The 21,409-nt window shown below is 43.8% G+C and overlaps 1 protein-coding gene across 2 annotated transcripts in view; it reads left to right on the top strand.

The window, feature by feature from the left end:
* The window catches only part of LOC138296229 (neurotrophin receptor-interacting factor homolog), a 116,224-nt gene that overhangs the window by 25,875 nt on the left and 68,940 nt on the right, over window positions 1-21,409 (top strand). For both annotated transcript variants that reach the window (XM_069235149.1, XM_069235150.1), the window contains one exon: window positions 9,992-10,102. In XM_069235149.1, the coding sequence (XP_069091250.1) occupies window positions 9,992-10,102 (111 nt within the window). The remainder of the gene's footprint in view (window positions 1-9,991; window positions 10,103-21,409) is intronic.

Genomic DNA, 21,409 nt, shown 5'->3' with positions numbered 1-21,409 from the left:
GCAGTGCGGGGTCAGACAGCGGTGCCGGTTTTGAAGTCGCTGTGGAGTCTGTGCTTGTTTCCTCTTGGTTACACCAGAACTCACTCCCAGGGGCCCATAAACTGGATTTGGCACCACTTGACAAATCAAGACTCTCAGAAAAAGAACCCAGGTGCTGGCAGATGAAGTCTTTGATGTCCTGGAGACTTCTTAACTGGAGGCAAGCTTAGTCCAAGCCCTTGGAGAGCTTTTGGAGGAAGGATGTAGAAAGCAAATTTCAGTCCTTTCACACACAGGACAGAAGCAGCAGGCCAGCACAGCAACGCAACAGGCAGAGTGGCAGTCCTTCCTACAGATTCAGCTGTTCTTCCTGACAAAAAGTCCTCAGTCCAGACGGAGTCTAACTTAGTGGGGTCAGAGTTCCAGTACTTAGACCCATTTCTGCCTTTGAAGTAGGCAAACTTGTCACAGTGTCCTTTCCTCTGGATCTCCACGTCGCTGAACAAAAGGCCCACCTTCCGGCGTCACCAACTCAGAAAGCTATTATAGCACAGAGTTTTGATGAAGCCAGTTGGGGGAAGGGAATTAGGGTTGGGAACAGCAGGGAGAGAGATCTGAAAAGTAAAGGTTAGGACAAATATGCATTTACTCATTCGTAGAAATGTAACTCATCAATAGACTCTTGACTAAATGCGTCTCCGAGATATCAGATGGAGACCTCTTTTGAAATGAGGACAAAGCCCCGTCTTTGAAACATGGAACAAGGGTAAACTACGACCTCAGAATCAAGAGATGGCAAGAACTTTGGACTACGATTATACTCAGAATATCAATCCTGTAACATCTATGCCTTCACAACATAAACCTTTGATCATGACTTAGAAAATCTCAAAGAATTAAATATGTTTTTCACATCTTAAGCTTTTCAAAGAACAATGAAAACTATATTTTGCTTATCTGCAGAAAGACTTTCACATTCACAACAATTAATGCCAAAATGTTTTACTCATTGAACTTGAAGCGCTTTACTTAATAAGTGCTTTTACTCAAGTAGCCTGAATCACTTAGATTGTTGTGCCAAGAACCTTTTACTCCTGTGAATTGAAGTGCTTTGATTGCCGTGCCAAGAGCACTTTGAACCTGAGGACTGAAGCGCTGGAATTGCTGTGCAAAGAGCGCTTTACATCTGTGAACTGAAGCCCTTGAATTGCCGTGCCAAGAGCGCTTTACATCTATGAACTGAAGAGCTTGAATTTTCGTGCCAAGAGCGCTTTACATCTGTGAATCAAAACGCTTTGAATTGTTGTGCAAAAGAGTGCTTTACATCTTTGATCAGAAACGATTTGAATTGCTATGCACAAAAGTGCTTTACATCTGTGAACTGAAACGATTTGAATTGCTGTGCAAAAGAGCGCTTTACATCTGTGCTCTGAAATGCCTTTGATCGTTGCGCCAAGGCCGCTGTACTCTAGAAACTGGAAACGCTTTGCTCGTTATGCTAAGGGGCGCTTTACCTTTTGGAAGTAATGACTTCCTACAAACTTGGATTCAGCAAGGCCTTACCGCTACGAGTACGACCTACTCGTTTTTGAATGCACCATGGAAACAAGAATACTTTGGTTGGATGACACTCTGCCATTCAGGAACTCTGCTCTTCTCCAGAGAAACCCCTGCTGCAGGCCCACTAGTAGCATTTGATTTACAAGCCCTGGGCACACATGGTGGACTGTTTGAGGGACTTGCCTGTAAATCATATATGCCAATCATGGATAAACCAATCAGCAGTACAATTTAGACAAAGAGCACTTGCACTGTTTGGGGATAACCCTGCAAAGTGGGCCATTTCCAACAGTGCATTATGGGACATGTAGTCATAGAAATAAGCAGTGTAGTTAGTGTAAGATATTTGTTAAATAAAGTTGTAGGACCATTGAGATAGTGTGTCACACATAACATTTTATTGAAATTCCCATTATCCAATTAGATACACCTGTGGATGTACTTGAAGAGCCGGGAGAAGACCAGGGCCTGAAGGAGGAAGACACAAGTTTAGTGCCTGAGAGTGTGCATTTCATATCACATGGCCAGTCCAGCACTGTTTCCAAATCCCCACAGCCACCAGAGGAGGGGCAGGATACAAGACAGCCTCCCACTCTCATCCGCCATCCGGTCGGCAGGTTCCGACAGCAGTACTCCACTCCACTTGGGCGTAGGTACCATCAGACAAGGCAGGCGTCTGGGTCCAAGGTTACTTCAATCCAACAGGCGATGTATGGCAGGCTGGAGGAGACAATGCTGCATGTTCAATGCCTACAGCAGAAACAAATGCAGTTGATTAACCGGAAACTGACACTGGAGTTCAACAGCTTGACAAAGCAGTTGGCAGAGTATCAACCCCGTATGGACTCTAAAATGAATGCACTGACAAATGCTGTGAACCAACTATGCACTGAGCTGTCGTAAGACAGGTTCCAGCAAAGGCGCATGGAGAGGAGTAGTGGTGCCAGGATGGATGCCATCACAAGGGCAATAGGTAGGCTTGCACAGGCTACAACTACCCTGTTGAAGGGAACAGCAGCCCTACAGGTTGAGATGGGCCACTATAGTGGGGATATTCACAGGGTCTAGCCCAGTTCACAGCTGCCGTGGAGGCTATCCAGACTTCCACATTGCCAGCGGGATGGGTGCTGAGGGTCCAGACAGTGAGGTGTCAAGTCTCAGCAGCGTATCTGCCTCTGATGCCCGTGGGCTGCTACAGAGCAGCAGCGCACTTCAGAACCTCCTCATAGCACCAGCGCCATACTGGACGCAGATCAAAGAAATTAGTGCTGGGTGAAAGTCAGACATTTCTTTAACTGTTCTTCCCTTTCACTTGGCGGTGATGTAACCGACCAACATGTGCCCTCAATGTAGATATGCCTTTGTGTGACAGACAGGTTACCTGTCAGTGTTTGTTGAACCCTGCCATTAAAGGGAGCTTAATTTAGACCAATCAATTATTTGTTATGGCATTTTCTGACAGTATGGTGTATATGGAAATGTCTTACCGTGCAAAGTAATTTCTGGCTATGTAGTCCCTGCGCCTTCTCCCCTCAGCTGCTCTGCTTGACTCGGTTGGCTGCTGGGCAGGTGGACCAGGATCCTTATCCCCTGAGTCCAATCCAGTCACCTCAATGGCTAAGCCTCTCCTGCAGGCAATGCTGTGGAGGGTGGCAAAGCTTGCCACATCTTGCAGGCAGTTTCGGTGCATACTGCATGGCTCCCCCACTCTTGTGCAGACATCTGAAGCGGGATCTGAGGAGCTCAAATGTCCGCTCGATCTCCCACCTGGTTTGCCTATTTGCTGTGTTATACCACCTTTCATGTGGGTATTTTGGGAGACAGGTAGGGTGTGAGGAACCATGGCCTCAGGGTATACTCACTGTCACCTGACAAAGCAAATATATGTGGGACACAACATACAAGGAGCGATAATTGGGCAATAACATTTATTGCATTGCTGAGCTACCTACTGCTTTCATGGTGTGGCTTTAAGGTTGCTATTAGCTTGAGGATAACATTGCTATCCAGCCTGTATTGTTCATAGATCTCTTCCTCTGTCTTCACAAACATGGTCAACCTGACTCTGAATAACCTCTCCTGTCTCCGACTCCTATGTTGAGCAGCCAGTGTGCGCATCCTCCTCGCTATCACATACAGGGCAGCCATTGTGGAAGCTCCTGATGCATTCTGGTGCTGCTTTTGTACTTTGGGCCCTGTTACCACCTGATGTGAATTTGTGGTAAATTGCATGTGCTTACGGGTCATTTTGCGACTATTAACCATTTGCGACTTGCTTGTACAGGCTGTTTGCCTAATGGCGACTTGCAAATTCCTGGTCGCAAAAAGTACTGATTCACCAATCAGTTGCATTGGTATTCTCATTTTGTGAATGCTTGTCATACATCTGGTGCAACGAATCGTTTGTGCATGTGGCACCTGGTTCCTTCGGTCCAAGGTTGGCAGCTCTGGCCATAACAGTTGAACAGCAAAGATGATTTCTTCGCCTATGACTCTTACAGAAGCCACTGGCTGATTTAACTGTATTGTTAGAGGCTGTGTAACTGCAGCAATAGGTGCATGTGTCAAGTTAACGGTAATGCAAAGGAGCATAAAAGTAGCAGTGTTTTCCGATGAACTTGCTGTGTGTGTGTATAGATATTTGTATGTGTATGTGTGTGTGTGTGTGTGTGTATACCAGTGGTAAGGAATGGGTGTGCTCTAAACCGCCACTAAGATAACAAAATATATTTCCAGTCAAGACCTAAAAATCAATTTTCAAGCACTGTTTGACGAATCTTCACAATATATTTTAAATTATTCTGCCCCTCACTTCTGCTGCTGTTTGAAACGTTTCCAGGTGATTCGTCAAGCGGAGGCTGAGAAAAAGGGGGTCCTTCCTTATGCATTTTCCCATAGAGACTTTGAACACGACTACAGCCTAAACCACTGGATGGAATTACACCAAATTTGGCTATAGCTTTGGTCCAGAAAGAGCCCTTTTTAATTATTTGGTGTAAATCCATTCAGTAGTTTTAGCATAATAGCTGAGATCTGATTGGCTCTTTTTTTTTTTTAAAAAGAGAAGAGGTCAGTGTAAGAATACCCTGACCCACTACCCCTGGTGCTAAGGATCCCCAAGGGCCCTACCAGGGCAAAAAAACATATATATAGTTTTTTGCCTGAAAATCGGCAGGGGGGGGGGTAACAACCGCGGTCTCCCACACTTGTTTATAGTTTAGACCTGGGTAGGCCAGGTCCCCGGTGGCATGCAGGATTTAAAAAAAAAAAGAGAGAGAGAGGGCGCCCAGCGCCCCCTTCTTAAGGCTCCTTTTGAGTCCCAGGGACCACCACCTCCCCTGGTCTTTTTTAACATATTGGAGGAGGGCAGCACAGACCTCCATCCATGGGCTCTTTTGAGCCGCGGGAACCACCATCTCCCCCGTGTCTGATTCTAATAAAGAGGGGGGCCATGTGGGCCACCTCCCGTGGCTCTGTAGAGCCCCTGGGCCAACCACCTCCTCAGGGCTTAATTTAAATATTTAGAAGGGGACCACACAGACCCCCGGGGCTCTTGGACCACTACATCTCTGTGACCTGAAATTAAAACAGAAGTATGAGGAGGGTCCGTACGGCCACCTTCCGGGCCATATAAAGCCCCGCGGACCACCACCTCCCTGGGGCTGTCCTGTGCAAAGTAAAGGAAGGAGATTCAACTCTTTGTAGTCACGTCCTCATCTCTACATGATGATTCATGTTATTGCAGATTTCTGAGGATGCTCGAGGAACAGTCACATTCACATTGCCAAAATACTGACTCACAGAGTCACTGGAGACATTACACTGGGGACCGTTATGCTGCTTTAGTGTTAAATATGCGCTATACATTTACCCAGCGAGGTAATACTTACTTATTAGCCAGTAGAAAGTACTACAGTTTGGTAGAAATTTTACGCAAAACTATGGGCTGTTCTTGGATAAATAAGCAGGTCCCCACCAGGGTGCCTAGGGGATGTTCACCATGCTGCAGCCAACCCTGGTCTTGCGAGACACGAGGTTTGGTACCTATGGGGATTTGGCAGCAAGGCCTGCAGCCAAATCCCCGCCATGTGCGGCTTGGAGCTGGATGCGTGCGGCCACCCCCACTGCGTTAAAAAAAAGTCGAAATGTCCTTAAATAACTAAAGTTTATAGGGATGTTATGGTGAGGAAATAGATTTTTTTTAAAAGATACAAATTCACTGAAAACCCCCCAAAGTATATAGGGATGTTATAGTTAGGTTCTGAATTTACACGCACAAAACCATGGAAAGTTAGCTGTTTGAGGTATTTCAAAACACTATAACTTGCGCCCTAAGGTAACTATAAATTGCCCCCCTAAGGTAGCTGTTACTCATGTCCTCGCCATGCACAGTTTTCTTCTCAATAATTGTACTGCAAATGTTACAGTGATATTATCAGTGATGTCATAGAAGATGTCATGAATGATGTAATATCTGGGGTTGTTAGCAGTCCATGGCAAGGGCACGAGTTATATTACCTTAGGGCATGAGTTGTAGTTACTTGAGGAAACTATTGGCCAGATGTACTAAGTCTTCTTACGTTCGCAAACAGCCTAATTCACATATGAAAAAAGGCATTTTTAAATGTACAAAGCCCTAATTGCGATGTGGTACCATGTTACCAAATCGCAATTTGGGTTTGCGATTCGGTATTAGGAAGGGGCGTGTTTAGAGCGTCCCTTCCTAATAATGAATCACAGCAGTATGTATGAATGTTTTGCGACCGAAATACAGTCTTGAAACATCCACAATTTTCCACCAATTTCAAGTTGATGATAACCCATTCGCAAAGGGGAAGGGAAATGGGAAGGGGGTCTCCAAGGGACCCTTTCCCTTTTGTGAATGTTTGCAAAAACATTTTTTTAAGAGTAGCACTGCCTTCTCTTAAAAAAATGAAAAGAAAACCGATCATTTTTTAAATTTGTAGCTTGTTTTCCTTTAAGAAGGCTGCATTTCAGACAAAAAAAGATTACACAGACATGGTGGTCTGCTGACCCCAGCAGGCCACCATTCCTGTGAATTTGCGATTCCCAATGGATTGCAAATCAAGACCTCCCTCATTAATATTCATGAGGTAGATCTATTTGCAACCCACTGGGAATCTCAAAATGTGTCAAAGAACATTTGTACATTCGTGATTACCAAATAGCGAATCACAGAAGTTTGCTATTTGGTAAGTGCAAACAATTACCTACGTACACCTGGTCCTATAACTATAACTGCTGAATTTCTCTTGTTTCGTGTGTGTAAATTCAGAACTTAACTATAACGTCCCGGTAACTTGTGTTTTTTTTTCAGTGAATTTCTAAAAAAAAATTAAATTGTATTTCCTAACTATAACACCCCTGTAACCTTTTGTTTTTTTTTGTGAGTTTCACTGTTTATTAATATAAATTGTACCACGATTTGACCCAAAAGTTCAGTTTACCAATATACATTTTCCGAAGTTTATAAACACATTTTATTCACACATTCATTATTATAATATTTTTTTAAAACTAAAAATGTAAAACTTAAACTGAGGTAACTTATGTGACAATGTACCAAGTCTTTCTGTTTTTTTTTTTAATTCATTTTATGGATCCTCAGATCCGTCGCAAACCCTGGGACAAGTGGTCTGTTGGTTATTGTGCACACATTCAAAACTAGAACAACAACAACTTTAATACAAACATATGCTCTTGCAATTTCTGTAAGTCTAATCACTGCCTGCGTTTGGGTGTGTGAGTGGATATATGGATGTTTCAGTGGGAGTGGCTGTGTGGGTGTGTGAGTGGGTTTAGGAGTGACCGTGGCTGTGTGAGTGGTTTTCTCGGCCTGTGAGTGGTTGTGTGAGTGGCTAAATGGGTGTGTGAGTGGCTATGTCGGTCTGTAAATGGGTGTGTGAGTGGTTTTGTGGGTCTGTGAGTGGCTGTATGGGTGTGTGAGTGTAAGTAGGTGTGTGGTTCTGTGAGTGGGTGTATGTGTTTTATTTTTTAAAATTGGTGTTTGGATCTGTGGATCCACCCGAATCCATTAGAATATGGGTGGATCCCAAACATTTTTGGACAATTTCTTGCCCATGAGGGGTCCTCCACAGACCCCTTTCATCAGTCCCATGGGGTCAGGGTACCAGAAAAGGTTAAAAAAAAAAAAATGAGGTGCCAGGGTGAGGACACAGTGAGCCCTCAGCTCTGGTGCTGGGGTCCCAGAGCGAAAAAACATTTAAAAAAAACTTTTGGCACAAATTTGCAGTAGATCCGCAAATTCGTGGCACTTATTTTTTAAAAAAGAAACAAGCACGGGCTCCTGTGCTTGTTTTGACAGAGCCTGTTGGTGGGCAAGGTACAGGGGGCATGTGAAAATGAAGGAGCAGTCACACGGGCCTCCCCTCCTAGGGAAGAACCCCCCCCTTCCCCAGCTTCAGGGACCGCCACCTCCCCAGGGCTTCAATGAAATACAGTATGGGGCCACCCCCCGCAGCCCTGGGGACCACCACCTCCACGGGGCTAATTGAATTGTTGGAGGAGGTGCCCCTCAAGGAGACAGTAATAGACTTGGCCTTGGGCACTTCAGGGCTTACAACTGAAGCACCCAGGTATGAGGCTGTTACTGCTGCAGTGCCTCGTCTCAAGGTGGAAGACCTCAAGACCCTTTGCTGAGATCAGAAGGTCATGCCCACAGGAGCTGTGCCATCTTCAGCCCATCAGAGTTCAGCTGTGGCAGTCAGGACCCAGTGCATTTAGCACATGTCTAGCTCCTGGCTGCCTGACCCGAAAATAAAGTGTGCCGGGCTGACTTCGCTCAGCCTGATAGACACCCTTTATTTCCAAAATTGTGTGGGGGCTTGGCCCCTCTGCCCTTATGGATGGACTGATGCTGAACGTGAAAGCTCCTGACCAGAAGATTCTTGAACTCTTAATTTTGCGCTTCAGTGCCACAAAGGAGGCTACTTCGGTGATGTTTGCTGAACCTACTTACCTTCATTTGCACACACACAAAACACTGGTTAATCTTTGCTCCTTTCCTGACACAATCTTTAATGCCTACCTTTAGTCACGGGCCTCAACACAGATAAAATATGTGCAAAGGCGAAAGACTGATTAAATTAATAAAGTTAAGTTCAGATTTTTAATGTAGTGCTTTGAGTAAACCAGAAAGTTCAGCTTCTTGGAACTTAATAGGTACTAGACCACAAAATGGTGACTAGCACAAGCCTCGCCATACTGGCCTGTGCAGCACCGCTACAATCCATTAGCAAAGCCAGCACCTCCCAAAGGTGAGTCCTATTGGCTTTGCCAGTGCTTGTACATGTGGTATGTCCCCAATTCGTTCTTCTTTCTAAGAAAACGAGCATTGGCAAAACCAGTAAGTCCCAAAAATTGGACCTTTTGGCTTTGCCAATGCAGTGTGTTCTGCTGTGTGGCATTGTTAAAAAAAACTAGAAAAAAGTCACAATGACGTGAGCACTGTTGTCATTCACGCTGTTCTGTTGGTGCATGGTTGTGTCGACACCCCTGCGTGCACTTACAGAATGACCCCAGAGCTATATGAATTGGTATCTAAAAATGTTTTTTGTGAAAGCACAAAATAAAAATAAAAAGGACTGCAGGGTGTGGCACAATGGAGGAGTTGGTGAAGGGAAGGAAAAAGCATCATATGAGGGAGACAGCAACATGGTAAGAAGGTGGGAAACACACAAATGAGAGAACAATGTAGAGCACAAGGACACAGGCATGTTTGGCATGAGAAACACAAGAGAGGGAGGGAGAGCAAGCAGTGTACGAGGTAGGGAACAACAGCAGGCTCTTGAAAAGTCTGAGTAAAAATGTAAGTCAAAGTGAGCCTTCACCACATACTCTCAACGTTGACCTAGGATACGAGTTTCATCATTTTTCCTCTTGAAAATTATCGATCTATAAAAAAAACGTTATCATAAAAAATATTAAAGTTGATCCTCAAAGTTAGTTTCTTAGGAAAACCATGCCTCTCTTCAAATGCCCTAATCCTCTGCCCCGCTTTATATCAGAAAGCTTGTCAGGTTTTACAAAAAATCCACATTTTTGACTTTTTTTTCCCTCGGGGGATAAGTTTGTCTCTTGATTAAAGTTTGGCAGAATTGGCCTACATGCTGACCCTTAGCTACTGACTTTTTTCAATTTCCAGAGTATTTGGATCAGACAAAGGAGCTGTTAAGTGCATGTGCTGTTTAACTTATGGCCATGAGAAGTCATAGTGGTTTGTTAGACGTGGGATGTATCTGTATAAACAGTATCCAAAACAGGTTATGACTTGAACCCTTCTGTGTTTCTGACTTGAAGTTCACTTCTGTCACATAACCTTCTCTAGTGGCGGCTATCATGTGCTTGTCTGGTCATTAGAGGAAGAAGTAGTTGAGTTTAATATATATTTTTTCATTTTCTTTAATAACAGGTCCGCTTATCGCTGCTTCAGTTTTTTCCCTAACAGCAAAGGGAAAGGAAGAACTGTGTTCTTTGGACCATGTGGAGTGTGAAAGAAGGCAAAATACCTATCAATCCCCAGGTAAGTCAGGCACTCATAGATCTTTTAGTGGAGTTTGACATTAATTGTTGGATTGATTCTTGACACATGTACCACATATATATATATATCACAGAGAGGAGTCACTTGATATATATATATATATATATATATATATATATATATATCTATGTTAGAAATGGGGTTTTTGGTTGGCAGTCAGGTTACCCTCGGTCCAAGCAAAAGCCCTCACTCTAGTCAGGGTAAGTCACACACTATCCAAGATTATCCTGTGCCCACCCTCTGGTAGCTTGGCACGAGCAGTCAGGCTTAACTTAGAAGGCAATGTGTAAAGTATTTGTGCAATAAATCATACAATACCACCATATAGCACCACAAAAATACACCACACAGTGTTTAGAAAAATATATAATATTTATCAGGATAATTGTAGGTCAAAAAGAATAAAGTTGCAATGGAAAATTGTAGAAATATCACAGGGAAGTGATATAAAGTGTCTTAAGTCTTTAAAAAGCAATAAAGTGTCTTTCAAGCACAGAGTACCTGGTTTCTGGTGGGAAATCTCCTCAGAGGGCCACAGGAGAAGAGATGCGCGGAAAAAGGGGTGTGTGCGTCGATTTCTACTCAGCACACACAGACTTGCGTCGTTCTTTTCCACGCGGGGAAGTCGGGCGTCGTTTTCCGGCGCGCAGACAGTCTCTTTTTGTGGGTCGCGGGGATTACCAGATGTCCCGGGTCTGTGCGTGGATTCTCCTGCTTGTTTTCCGGCTGCGCGGCGTTCTGCGGGGCTGCGCGTCGAAGTTTCGATCTCACGGTAGGCGTCGCGTCGATTTCTCCTTGGAAGTCGGGCGGCGTTGTCCTTGCGAGGCCGTGCGTCGAAATTTTGGTCTCACGGCAGGCGTCGCGTCGATTTCTCCTTGGAAGTCGGGCGGCGTTGTCCTTGCGAGGCCGTGCGTCAAAGTTTCGCGCTCACGGTAGGTGTCGCGTCGATTTCTCCTGGAAAGTCGGGCGGCTTTGTCCTTGCGAGGTTGTGCGTCGAAGTCTCGATCGTCCCGAGGGCGTCGCGTCGATCAGCGTCGGTGTGCGGCGTTTTTCTCGCCGCGAAACAAGCTGTGCGTCGAAATTTTCGGCGCACGGAGCGTCCAAGTGAAAGGAAGAAGTCTTTTTGGTCCTGAGACTTCAAGGAACAGGAGGCAAGCTCTATCCAAGCCCTTGGAGAGCACTTTCACAGCCAGACAAGAGTTCAGCAAGACAGCAGGGCAACAGCAAGGCAGCAGTCCTTTGTAGAAAGCAGACAGGTGAGTCCTTTGAGCAGCCAGGCAGTTCTTCTTGGCAGGATGTAGTTTCTGGTTCAGGTCTCTTCTCCAGCAAGTGTCTGATGAGGTAGGGCAGAGGCCCTGTTTTATACCCAAATGTGCCTTTGAAGTGGGGGAGACTTCAAAGAGTGGCTAAGAAGTGCACCAGGTCCCCTTTCAGTTCAATCCTGTCTGCCAGGGTCCCAGTAGGGGGTGTGGCAGTCCTTTGTGTGAGAGCAGGCCCTCCACCCTCCCAGCCCAGGAAGACCCATTCAAAATGCAGATGTATGCAAGTGAGGCTGAGTACCCTGTGTTTGGGGTGTGTCTGAGTGAATGCACAAGGAGCTGTCAACCAAGCCCAGCCAGACGTGGATTGTAAGGCACAGAAAGATTTAAGTGCAAAGAAATGCTCACTTTCTAAAAGTGGCATTTCTAGAATAGTAATATTAAATCCGACTTCACCAGTCAGCAGGATTTTGTATTACCATTCTGGCCATACTAAATATGACCTTCCTGCTCCTTTCAGATCAGCAGCTGCCACTTCAACAGTGTATGAGGGCAGCCCCAATGTTAGCCTATGAAGGAAGCAGGCCCAACAGTAGTGTAAAAACGAATTTAGGAGTTTTACACTACCAGGACATATAACTACACAGGTATATGTCCTGCCTTTTATCTACACAGCACCCTGCTCTAGGGGTTACCTAGGGCACACATTAAGGGTGACTTATATGTAGAAAAAGGGGAGTTCTAGGCTTGGCAAGTACTTTTAAATGCCAAGTCGAGGTGGCAGTGAAACTGCACACACAGGCCTTGCAATGGCAGGCCTGACACAAGGAAAAGGGGCTACTTAAGTGGGTGGCACAACCAGTGCTGCAGGCCCACTAGTAGCATTTAATTTACCAGCCCTATGCACATAAAGTGCACCTTACTCGGGACTTATAAGTAAATTAATAGTCCAGTCAGGTAAGATTCAAGGTTACCATGTTTTAAGGGAGAGAGCATATGCACTTTAGCACTGGTTAGCAGTGGTAAAGTGCGCAGAGTCTAAAAACCAGCAAAAATGAGGTCAGAAAAAGAGAAGGAGGAAGGCAAAAAGTTTGGGGATGACCCTGTCAAAAAGCCAGGTCCAACAATATATATATATATATATATATATATATATATATATATATATATATATATATATATATATATATCTATCTATCTATCAAGTGACTCCTCTCTGTGATGATGCGCATGGGCATTGAGTCCTTTGTTAGATTGTTTCTCTCTGCCGTTAGGTTCGGATGTGTTTCCTCTCGCTCCAGTATTTCTTGGCTCTGTCTCTTCTTTCTTTCAGCAACGGTATAGTACTTTGAGGGCGTTTTCCCAAACCCAAAGTACTCAATCCGAATTCCTGTGTCGGGTTTGTTCAATGCCCTTCTTCGGCCTACTCCTTCAAGTGCTGTCGGAATATGCAGGGATGATGGAACGGACTACATTTAGGTTCTGTCCTTGATGCCACTACAAATTTCCATACACCAATCAACACCTGGTGTGTAACATGTACTTGTCCCTGGAACATAAAGAAGAGAACTGCGACAACTGTAGGTCTTTTTGATCTAAGAAGATCCTCCGGGACCGAAGAGCACGTCGGTTGGAGATGGCGCTGAAGACACCAGACGACATCGGAGAGAAACTTGCACAGGAGGAAATCGGACCTCAGACAGCCTTTTCCTCTTCAAGATTCCAAGTCGGACTTTGAATCTGACATCAAGACTTGGCCGCTTCCGGAAGAAGAACATGTGAGTACATCAGCCCCAGCTTCCCATCTGAAGACTTTCAAACGGTTCACCACTGCCTTCGGGCCATGATCTGATCTGAAAGTTACATTTGGATGCCCAGCCCTCTGGCTTGGCACCAAAAATTGTCAAGGCCAAGACGTCTTTGGCATCGACCACAGACTCAAACGCATCCCACACAATCTCGGAGTCGATTCGAGTTTTCGATCCAAGCATTTCGGCTCCGAGAAAGAAGCCTTCGACATCAGTTTCGGAACCAATACCTTCGATTTGACAAAAGGTTTCCATTCCGAAAACTTCAGAACCGAGGTCAATGGCTTCTAAGGACTCCACTCTATCATCTGGATCAACTTCACCAGTGGAGCCAATTGTAGAACTAATAGACGCTCGTCAGTGCCAAATTCATACACAGAAGGGAACAGGGAAAATAATTGCTTCTCCCCCTGTTCCAATTAAAAGGAGACTGACCTTTCAAGAGACATTGGACACTGCTCCTCCTCCTAAAAAAGTCTCTAAGGACAAAATCAAGGCTCCAGATCACCCTCAGCCTTCTCCACCTCATTCTCCTGTACTTCCTTTTACTCCTCCATCTTCACCACAATCTCCTACATCTTTCATACATCCACAATTTTCTCCACAAGGATCATCATCACCTCATGGAAATGAATTAGGTGAAATTCCACAGGATATAGATCCATGTGATTTGTATGATCCAGATCCCATACTCCCTAATGACCCTGATTTGTACTCAGCAAGGCCTTTGCCCTCTGAAGATACAACAGCTTATAATCAGGTTATTGCACGGGCAGCTGCATGCCATAACGTTCATATGCACACTGACCCCATTGAAGAGGAGTTCCTCTTTGATACATTAACCAACACTCACCAAGAGAGTCAGTTCCTACCCATGCTGCCAGGTATGCTTAGATATGCCACAGATATCTTTAAAGAACCTGTTAGGGCAAAGGTTATTACCCCAAGGGTTGACAAAAAGTACAAGGCAGCACTGTCAGATCCTATATTTATTCAGTCATAACTGCCTTTTGACTCTATAGTTGTAAGTGCAGCACGAAAGTATGCTAACAGTCAATCCACAGGAGATGCTCCTCCTCTTGATAAATAGAGCAAAAACTTGATGCAGCAGGGAAGAGAGTAGCTGCACGGGCTGCTAATAATTGGAAAATTGCAAATTCACAGGCAGTTTTGGCAAGATATGATCAGGCCCACTTAGACGAGATGGAAGAACTGCTTCAGTACCTTCCACAGGAACATCAAAAAAGGGGTCAAGGGATAGTCTCAGAATGACAGGCCATCTCAAACAATTCTATTAGATGTGCCATTGATTCAGCAGATACCGCAGCACATGATGTAAACACCAGTGTTATTATAAGAAGGCATGCTTGTCTAAGATGCTCAGGCTTCAAACCAGATATACAACAGGCAGTTTTTAACATGCCTTTCGATAAAGAACACTTGTTTGGCCCAGAAGTTGATACCACCATTGACAAGCTGAAAAAAGATTCAGAGACAGCTAAAGGGGCTATATTAGGGGTAGTTTTGGTAGACCACAATTTAGGAGAGGTTACAGAATGTCCTCTACCAAGCCTTCTACCTCCCAGACCAAACACGGAGCACACTTTTACAGTTAAGGTTCCTTCAGAGGCTCTTACCGGGAGGCAAATAATAAAGGCAGAGGTAAGGCATTCACCTCTAGAGGTTCTGCCTCAAGCACACAGCAGTGACTCTTTACAGATTCCTTCAACACACACCACTCCAGTAGGGAAAAGAGTAGGAAATTGCTATCCCCAGTAGTCAAAAATAACCACAGAGCAATGGGGCCTATCAATTATCCAACATGGTTACAATCTAGAGCAATCTAGAGCTCATTTCCACTCCACCAAATATTCCCCCTTGTGTTCACAAACGTTTACACGACCATCTCATTCTTTTGAAAGAAGAGGTACAATCCCTATTTCTCAAAGGGGCTATATAACCAGTTCCCCTTTCTCAACAAGGGTTAGAAGTATATTCCCTGTACATCCTCATGCCAAAGAAAGATGGGTCACCAATTTTGGATCTTAGACCACTTAACCTATACATCCTCTCAGAGCATTTCCGTATGGTCACTCTGCAAGATGGTATTCACCTATTGCAGCAAGGCGATTTCATGACAACCTTGGATCTCAAGGATTCTTATTTTCACATTCCTATACATCTAGCACCTTGCAAATACCTCAGATTTGTCATGGTGGGAAAACACTATCAATTCAAGGTTTTACCATTCGTGGTAACACCCGCTCCCAGAGTATTCTCAAAATGTCTAGCAGTAGTTGCCACATTCTTCAGAAGACAACATATTCACGTCTTCCCATACTTGGACGACTGACTGGCAAATACCATACAACAATGTTAGAATCATACTCTGTATACAGTAAATGTTCTACACACTCTGGGATTTACAATCAGCTTTATTAAATCCCATCTCCAACCCTCACAGATACAGCCTTATGTGGGAGCAATTCTCAATACTCACTCAGGGTTGGCATATCCAAACCCAGATCGCATTCAGCCTTCCAAACTCTTCTGTCTCAATTACAGGAGAACCACACTTACACAGTGAGAGCAGTGATACAGCTGTCAGGAATGATGGCTTCATGCATTGCCATCGTACTTCATGCCAAACTACACATGTGTCCCTTACAGCAGTGTATATTTCGTCAGTGGTCTCATTCACAGGGTTGTCTCCAGGATCTAGTGTCACCTCTCTCTGCAACCTCTCCAAGGGGCAGCCCTTTCAAGACCCTGTGCCTCAGATCACTCTCACTACAGATGCATCACAGATAGGTTAGGGAGTTCATCTCAACAGCCTTACAATACAAGGCAGATGGGATCCCATTCAACAAACTTATCACACCAACTATTTGTAGTTACTAGCAGACTTTCTAGCGCTCCAAGCATTTCTGCCACAACTCTCCCACAAAGGGGATCTAGTCCATACAGACGACATGACAAACATGTATTATCTGCAGAAACAGGGGGAACATACTCATCTCAATTGTCTGTTCTTGTTGAGACAATTTGGAAATGGGTAAGTCACAATCACATTCAGTTACTGGCAGAATATCTCCCTGGAATGGACAATCAGTTTCCAGACCTCCTGAGCATGATGCAGCAACAAGTCCACAAATGGGAACTACACCCACAAGTACTTCACCAATACTTTCACCAGAAATAAACCTCTTTGCCACCGCAGAAAATTCAAAATGCCAAAACTTTGCATCCGGATACCCACACTCTCCGTCCAAGTGCAATGCTCTATGGATGAATTGGTCAGGGACATTTGCTTACGCTTTTCTGCCTCTCCCACTCATTCTATTTTTGGTTCGCAAACTGAGACAAACATTAATCACCATGATCCTTGTAGCCCCCACTTGGGCACATAGTCCTTGGTTCACAACAATGTTTGGCTCTGTCTGTGGTTCCTCACCAGAAACGTCCCAACAGACCCGACCTTCTGACTCAAAAGCAAGGTCAAATCAGATAATCTAGCCCCCAAAACTCTCAATCTTATGATATGGCTCCTTAAGTCATTGAGTTTGGATATTTACAACTCCCCTCTGAATGTATGGACATTCTTAGAGAGGCACTTAAACATACAACTAGGCAGTGATATGCGGCAAAATGGAAACATTTTCTATTCCACTGTCAAACATCAGTGCAAGACATTGTTTATTACCTGCTAAATTTACAAAAGACAAAGTGAGCTTACTTAGCTATTAGACTTCATTTAGTAGCTATAGCTGCTTACCTCCAAAACAGACAACATATTTCTTTGTTCAGAATTCCTGTAATCAAAGCATTTATAGTAGGCCTTAAGAGGGTTATTCCACCCAGGGTTCCTCCAGCTCCAGTATGGAACCTTAATGTTGTCCTCACTAGACTAATGTGTCTACCTTCTGAACCCATGCACTACTGCTCTTTGCAATTTCTTTCATGGAAAGTTGCCTTTACAGTGGCTATCACTTCCCTAAGACGTGTAAGTGAAATACGAGCTTTCACTTTGAAAAAAGAAACCTTTTTCCAATTACATAGAGATAGAGTAGTCCTTAGGACAAAACCTACATTTCTACCAAAAGTAGTTTCACCACTTCACATTAACCAATCAGTTGAGTTACCTGTTTTCTTCCCACTGCAGACTCAGTTGCTGAAAGAGCTCTGCACACACTAGATGTTAAAATAGCTCTTATGTATTATATTGATAGGACTAGGGGCCATATGTATGAACACATTTTCCCATAGACACAAAATGGGTAAAACCCTTTGATACATCTGGCCCTAAAAGCTTTAGAAAATCCAAACAACTTTTTGTAGCATTTTCATTGCCTCACAAAGGCAATCCAATCTCAAAAAATGGGACAGCAAGATGGATAATCAAGTGTATTCAAACTTGTTATCTTAAAGCTAAAAGACAATGGCCTCCAGCTTCTAGGGCACATTCTAGTAGGAAAAAAATGCTTCTTTGGCTCTTTTAGGAAATATTCCAATAGAAGATATTTGTAAGGCTGCTACTTGGTCTACACCACACACATCCACTCAGCATTATTGTGTAGATGTTTTAGCTCGTCAACAAGCAAATGTTGGCCAGGCAGTGCTCGGGACACTTTTTCAAACTTCCAACTCCTACAGGCTAGCCACCGCTTACTGGGAGAGAACTGCTTTACAGTCTGTGCAATGCATGTGTATGTACAGTCTCACATGACAATGAATGGAAAATGATACTTATCCAGTAGACATCTGTTAGTGGCATGTAAGGCTGTAGATTTCTCTCCCACCTCTCCGGAAGCCTGTGGTCATTGTAGTAGAATTATTTGACAAATATATTGTACGTATGTATATACACTTCATGGACATCCTTTTTTATATACTATCTGTCTCTCTATCTATATATATATATATATTCACCTTACCCACCTGCATAAAAACAATCTAACAAAGGACTCAATGCCCATGCACTGTATCACCGAGAGAAGGAGTCACTCGATCTTGTGACTCAAAGATTCTTGGAACAAAAACAACTTGCAACACTCCAAACCCTACACTAGATGGCTGACATATGCAAAGCATGCGTATCTACAGCACTACATGCCACGAACAGATGTCCACTGGGTAAGTAACATTTTCCTTATATAGTACTTACTACCCCTGATGAGGTGTTGAAGCACTTTTCAGCAAGGAGCACACTACTCTGAAACCCAAAAGGATTAGTGGTGGTGTAGTATAGGTAAATAGGAGAACAGTATTAGTATAGGGAGGTATGAGTTAAATCGAGCGCAGGAGATGTGAGTGTTACTTGGATTGAACAAAGTAATTGAGGGATAGGGGAGGGAATAATCAAAAAGTGTTATTTTGGAGATCATAGTAGTAAGATGAGTTTTTTGGGATGAGTAAAGGAGAGATGAAAGAGGGAAGAGTGTGTAAAAAGGGGTCAGGGAGATCATAGTAGTAAAATTAGATTTGGGATGAGTAATATCAATCCGCTCTTAAAGGCCAATTGATTTTACATCCACATAAGAAAAACAAATTTACACAATAAATACATCAGTTCTGTACCTTTATTGTAATGTTTTATAATAGACAGATTAGGCCCATAGCATGGTCATTGACTTTCCATCTTAACCGACTAAGTCCTGCTATACTGAGTATAACCTTTGTCATAGGCCAAAAAGTGCAGTACTATCAGTCTGCATGATGAAAGCACATAAATTTGGCCCAAACAAATCCTGTACTCCAAGAAACCAACATGTGTCTGGATCCTATGTTTTCTCTGTAGTGCTCTGAAAGCTCTTTTTGTTGATTACATGAGGTACAACAGCTACGCTGTCAAGCCTGACTTGACAGTCCATGTGGATTAGTGTAGCCCTGGACACTCTACAGTTTTAAAACACTTAATTGCACTCTGATGGGTAAAGTTAATGACGGAAGGTGATAGTGTCGCGTAGGCTCTCATTATTCTAATGAGACTACTGGATTTTGAGCCGCAGAGCCACCCGCGGTGTGGGGAGACTGAGCCTGACTCACTACAGGTGACACCTGTCGCTCCAATCTGGGTTTTGCTCCGGCCAACTAGCAGTGCCTCATCTCTAACCGAGGGCAGGGATGACTGGGCAGCCTAGCGCATGACATAATTGGTTTCACAGGGAAGCCGTGGGCACTCAGTTGTTATCAGTTTCTCTCAATTATATTAGTCTCATCTATACGATGACAAACAGAGGCAGTATATGTTTCAGTAATGTTTTTAATGAAGCAGCTGCATCTTAGATAGCAAAGCGTGAGTTGCAATAACCAGGATGACACAACATGACAGTATTAAAATTGTGACAAGGAGAGTGAAGCATAAGAATAACGCTACCATATTGTCACTACAGTCGGCAGACTAACTCCTACCCAAGCTATAGTAGAGCACAGCATGTTAAGCTCTAATTCTGCCCTTCAGGTTCCCCTGGGAAGACATCATCCCCATACCTGAGCAAAGGCCTGCGGTCTGCAAAACAGCTGCAGCGAAGAATTCAACAATCAGCATACAGACGTGGTTCTCTGGCTGGAATCTCCCTTTAACTTGTAAGGGACAGGGAAGTGTTTTTATAATAACACAGCTGATATTCTGAGAGAATGTCCCTACGTAAGGATGTGTGTTTCCTACGAATGTCGGAGGCTAAACTTATACCACGTTTACCGGCAATGTATCTTGCTGTAGCCTTGGAAGAAGCACAGAGTGAGCAAGAATGTCTTGTTTGAGAACAGAGTGCTGGCCTAGGCAAAAACAGTTAGATAAACAGAAAATAAAACAAGACCGTAAAAGTGGCTATTGTAACAATAATAAAATAAAGCTGAATAAAATATATGTAGGTCGGAGTACACAGCGGCTTGGCCTAGTGTGTTAAAATAACGTGCATGGAGCCATAGCTTAAATGGCTGCACAACAATAGTGCTGGGACCGCAAAACAAATACATTAATCAAGACTGCCCTCTTCACATATGTGCTCCTGCCAGAAGAAAACAAACACCATAAATGACTTACTTATGGTAGACATGTTAATGACACTATGGCCGTCCCCCGAAACATCAAGCAGTGTCGAATTATTGAATTGACACTTCATGTGTTTTGGTAGGACGTCTCTAGGCAGCCATACTGGTGATGGTTCAGGCATCTGGATAAACAAAAGAATCACAGCTGCCTGGATAGAAAGCACCTTTTTTCTCAGAAAGCACACAAATTCTGCCCAGTCAGACCATGTACTTCTGGCCAAAGCCTCTCTCTGTAGTACTACTGAAAGCTCTTTTTTTTTTTTTTTAGGCTAATCAAAAAAGGTTTAATGACAGCTCTGCCGTCAAGCCACACCTACAAAAGTGTATAATTTGTTTACAGCATACAACACTTGCCTTTCTAAGTACCATATGGACCATGTACTACAAACGCTTCACAAAATGTCCACTTATTAATGTTGCTCTATGGGCTTTGACAGTTTACACCCAAATTATACCCTCAAGATTATATTATAATTTACTTGAACTCAGATAACATGCTAAAACGTGCAGACACTATATTAACTCAGAGATAGATGTCCCACCTGACACAAAATATCTTCTTACTGCTAGTACCATATCCCTGGCAGTGTCTATGCCTCCTTTTAAACCTCCCCTTTAACCATGGCTACCCGGTCACTGCTTTCGTGTGGTACCACGTTTGGCTTTAAGAATGGACACATACCTGCCCCCAACTTATGTCAAGTCTGCCCGGTTCCAAAAGTTCCAACTACTAATAGTTTGCACATGGATGGTGGTCCACCAATACATTTAGATTTGATAAACCTCTAGTGCAACACACCCTGATTTAATGTAATGCCAACAGTTCATGTAATGTTGCAAGCATTCCCACTACTGCCGTCCAAACCTAACTTCAGAGCGCCCTGGTTCTTGGTCCTCATAGACAAAGTCTTTTGGAGCAGGGTCAGGCACAAAGTTACTTAAACATGTTCCTCCTACTAACATTTTGTGTAGCGTACAGCTGTAGCACATAACTCCTGGCCTCTCCAAATAAAACATTTTGAGCCCTTCAATTGACCCACACTTCATCCTAAAGATTTACTATAATTTTACTGCATGTGCAACATAAGTGCTCATACTGCCCTGCCTCTGCCCACAACAGTATCCAAATATGACAGTGAATATCAGGCATTATAGCTTTCTAGACA

Source organism: Pleurodeles waltl, chromosome 5 (assembly GCF_031143425.1).
Source record: "Pleurodeles waltl isolate 20211129_DDA chromosome 5, aPleWal1.hap1.20221129, whole genome shotgun sequence".
Lineage (NCBI taxonomy): Eukaryota > Metazoa > Chordata > Amphibia > Caudata > Salamandridae > Pleurodeles > Pleurodeles waltl.
Note: the sequence above shows the minus strand (reverse complement) of the source record. Positions and strands in the feature narration are given on the sequence as shown.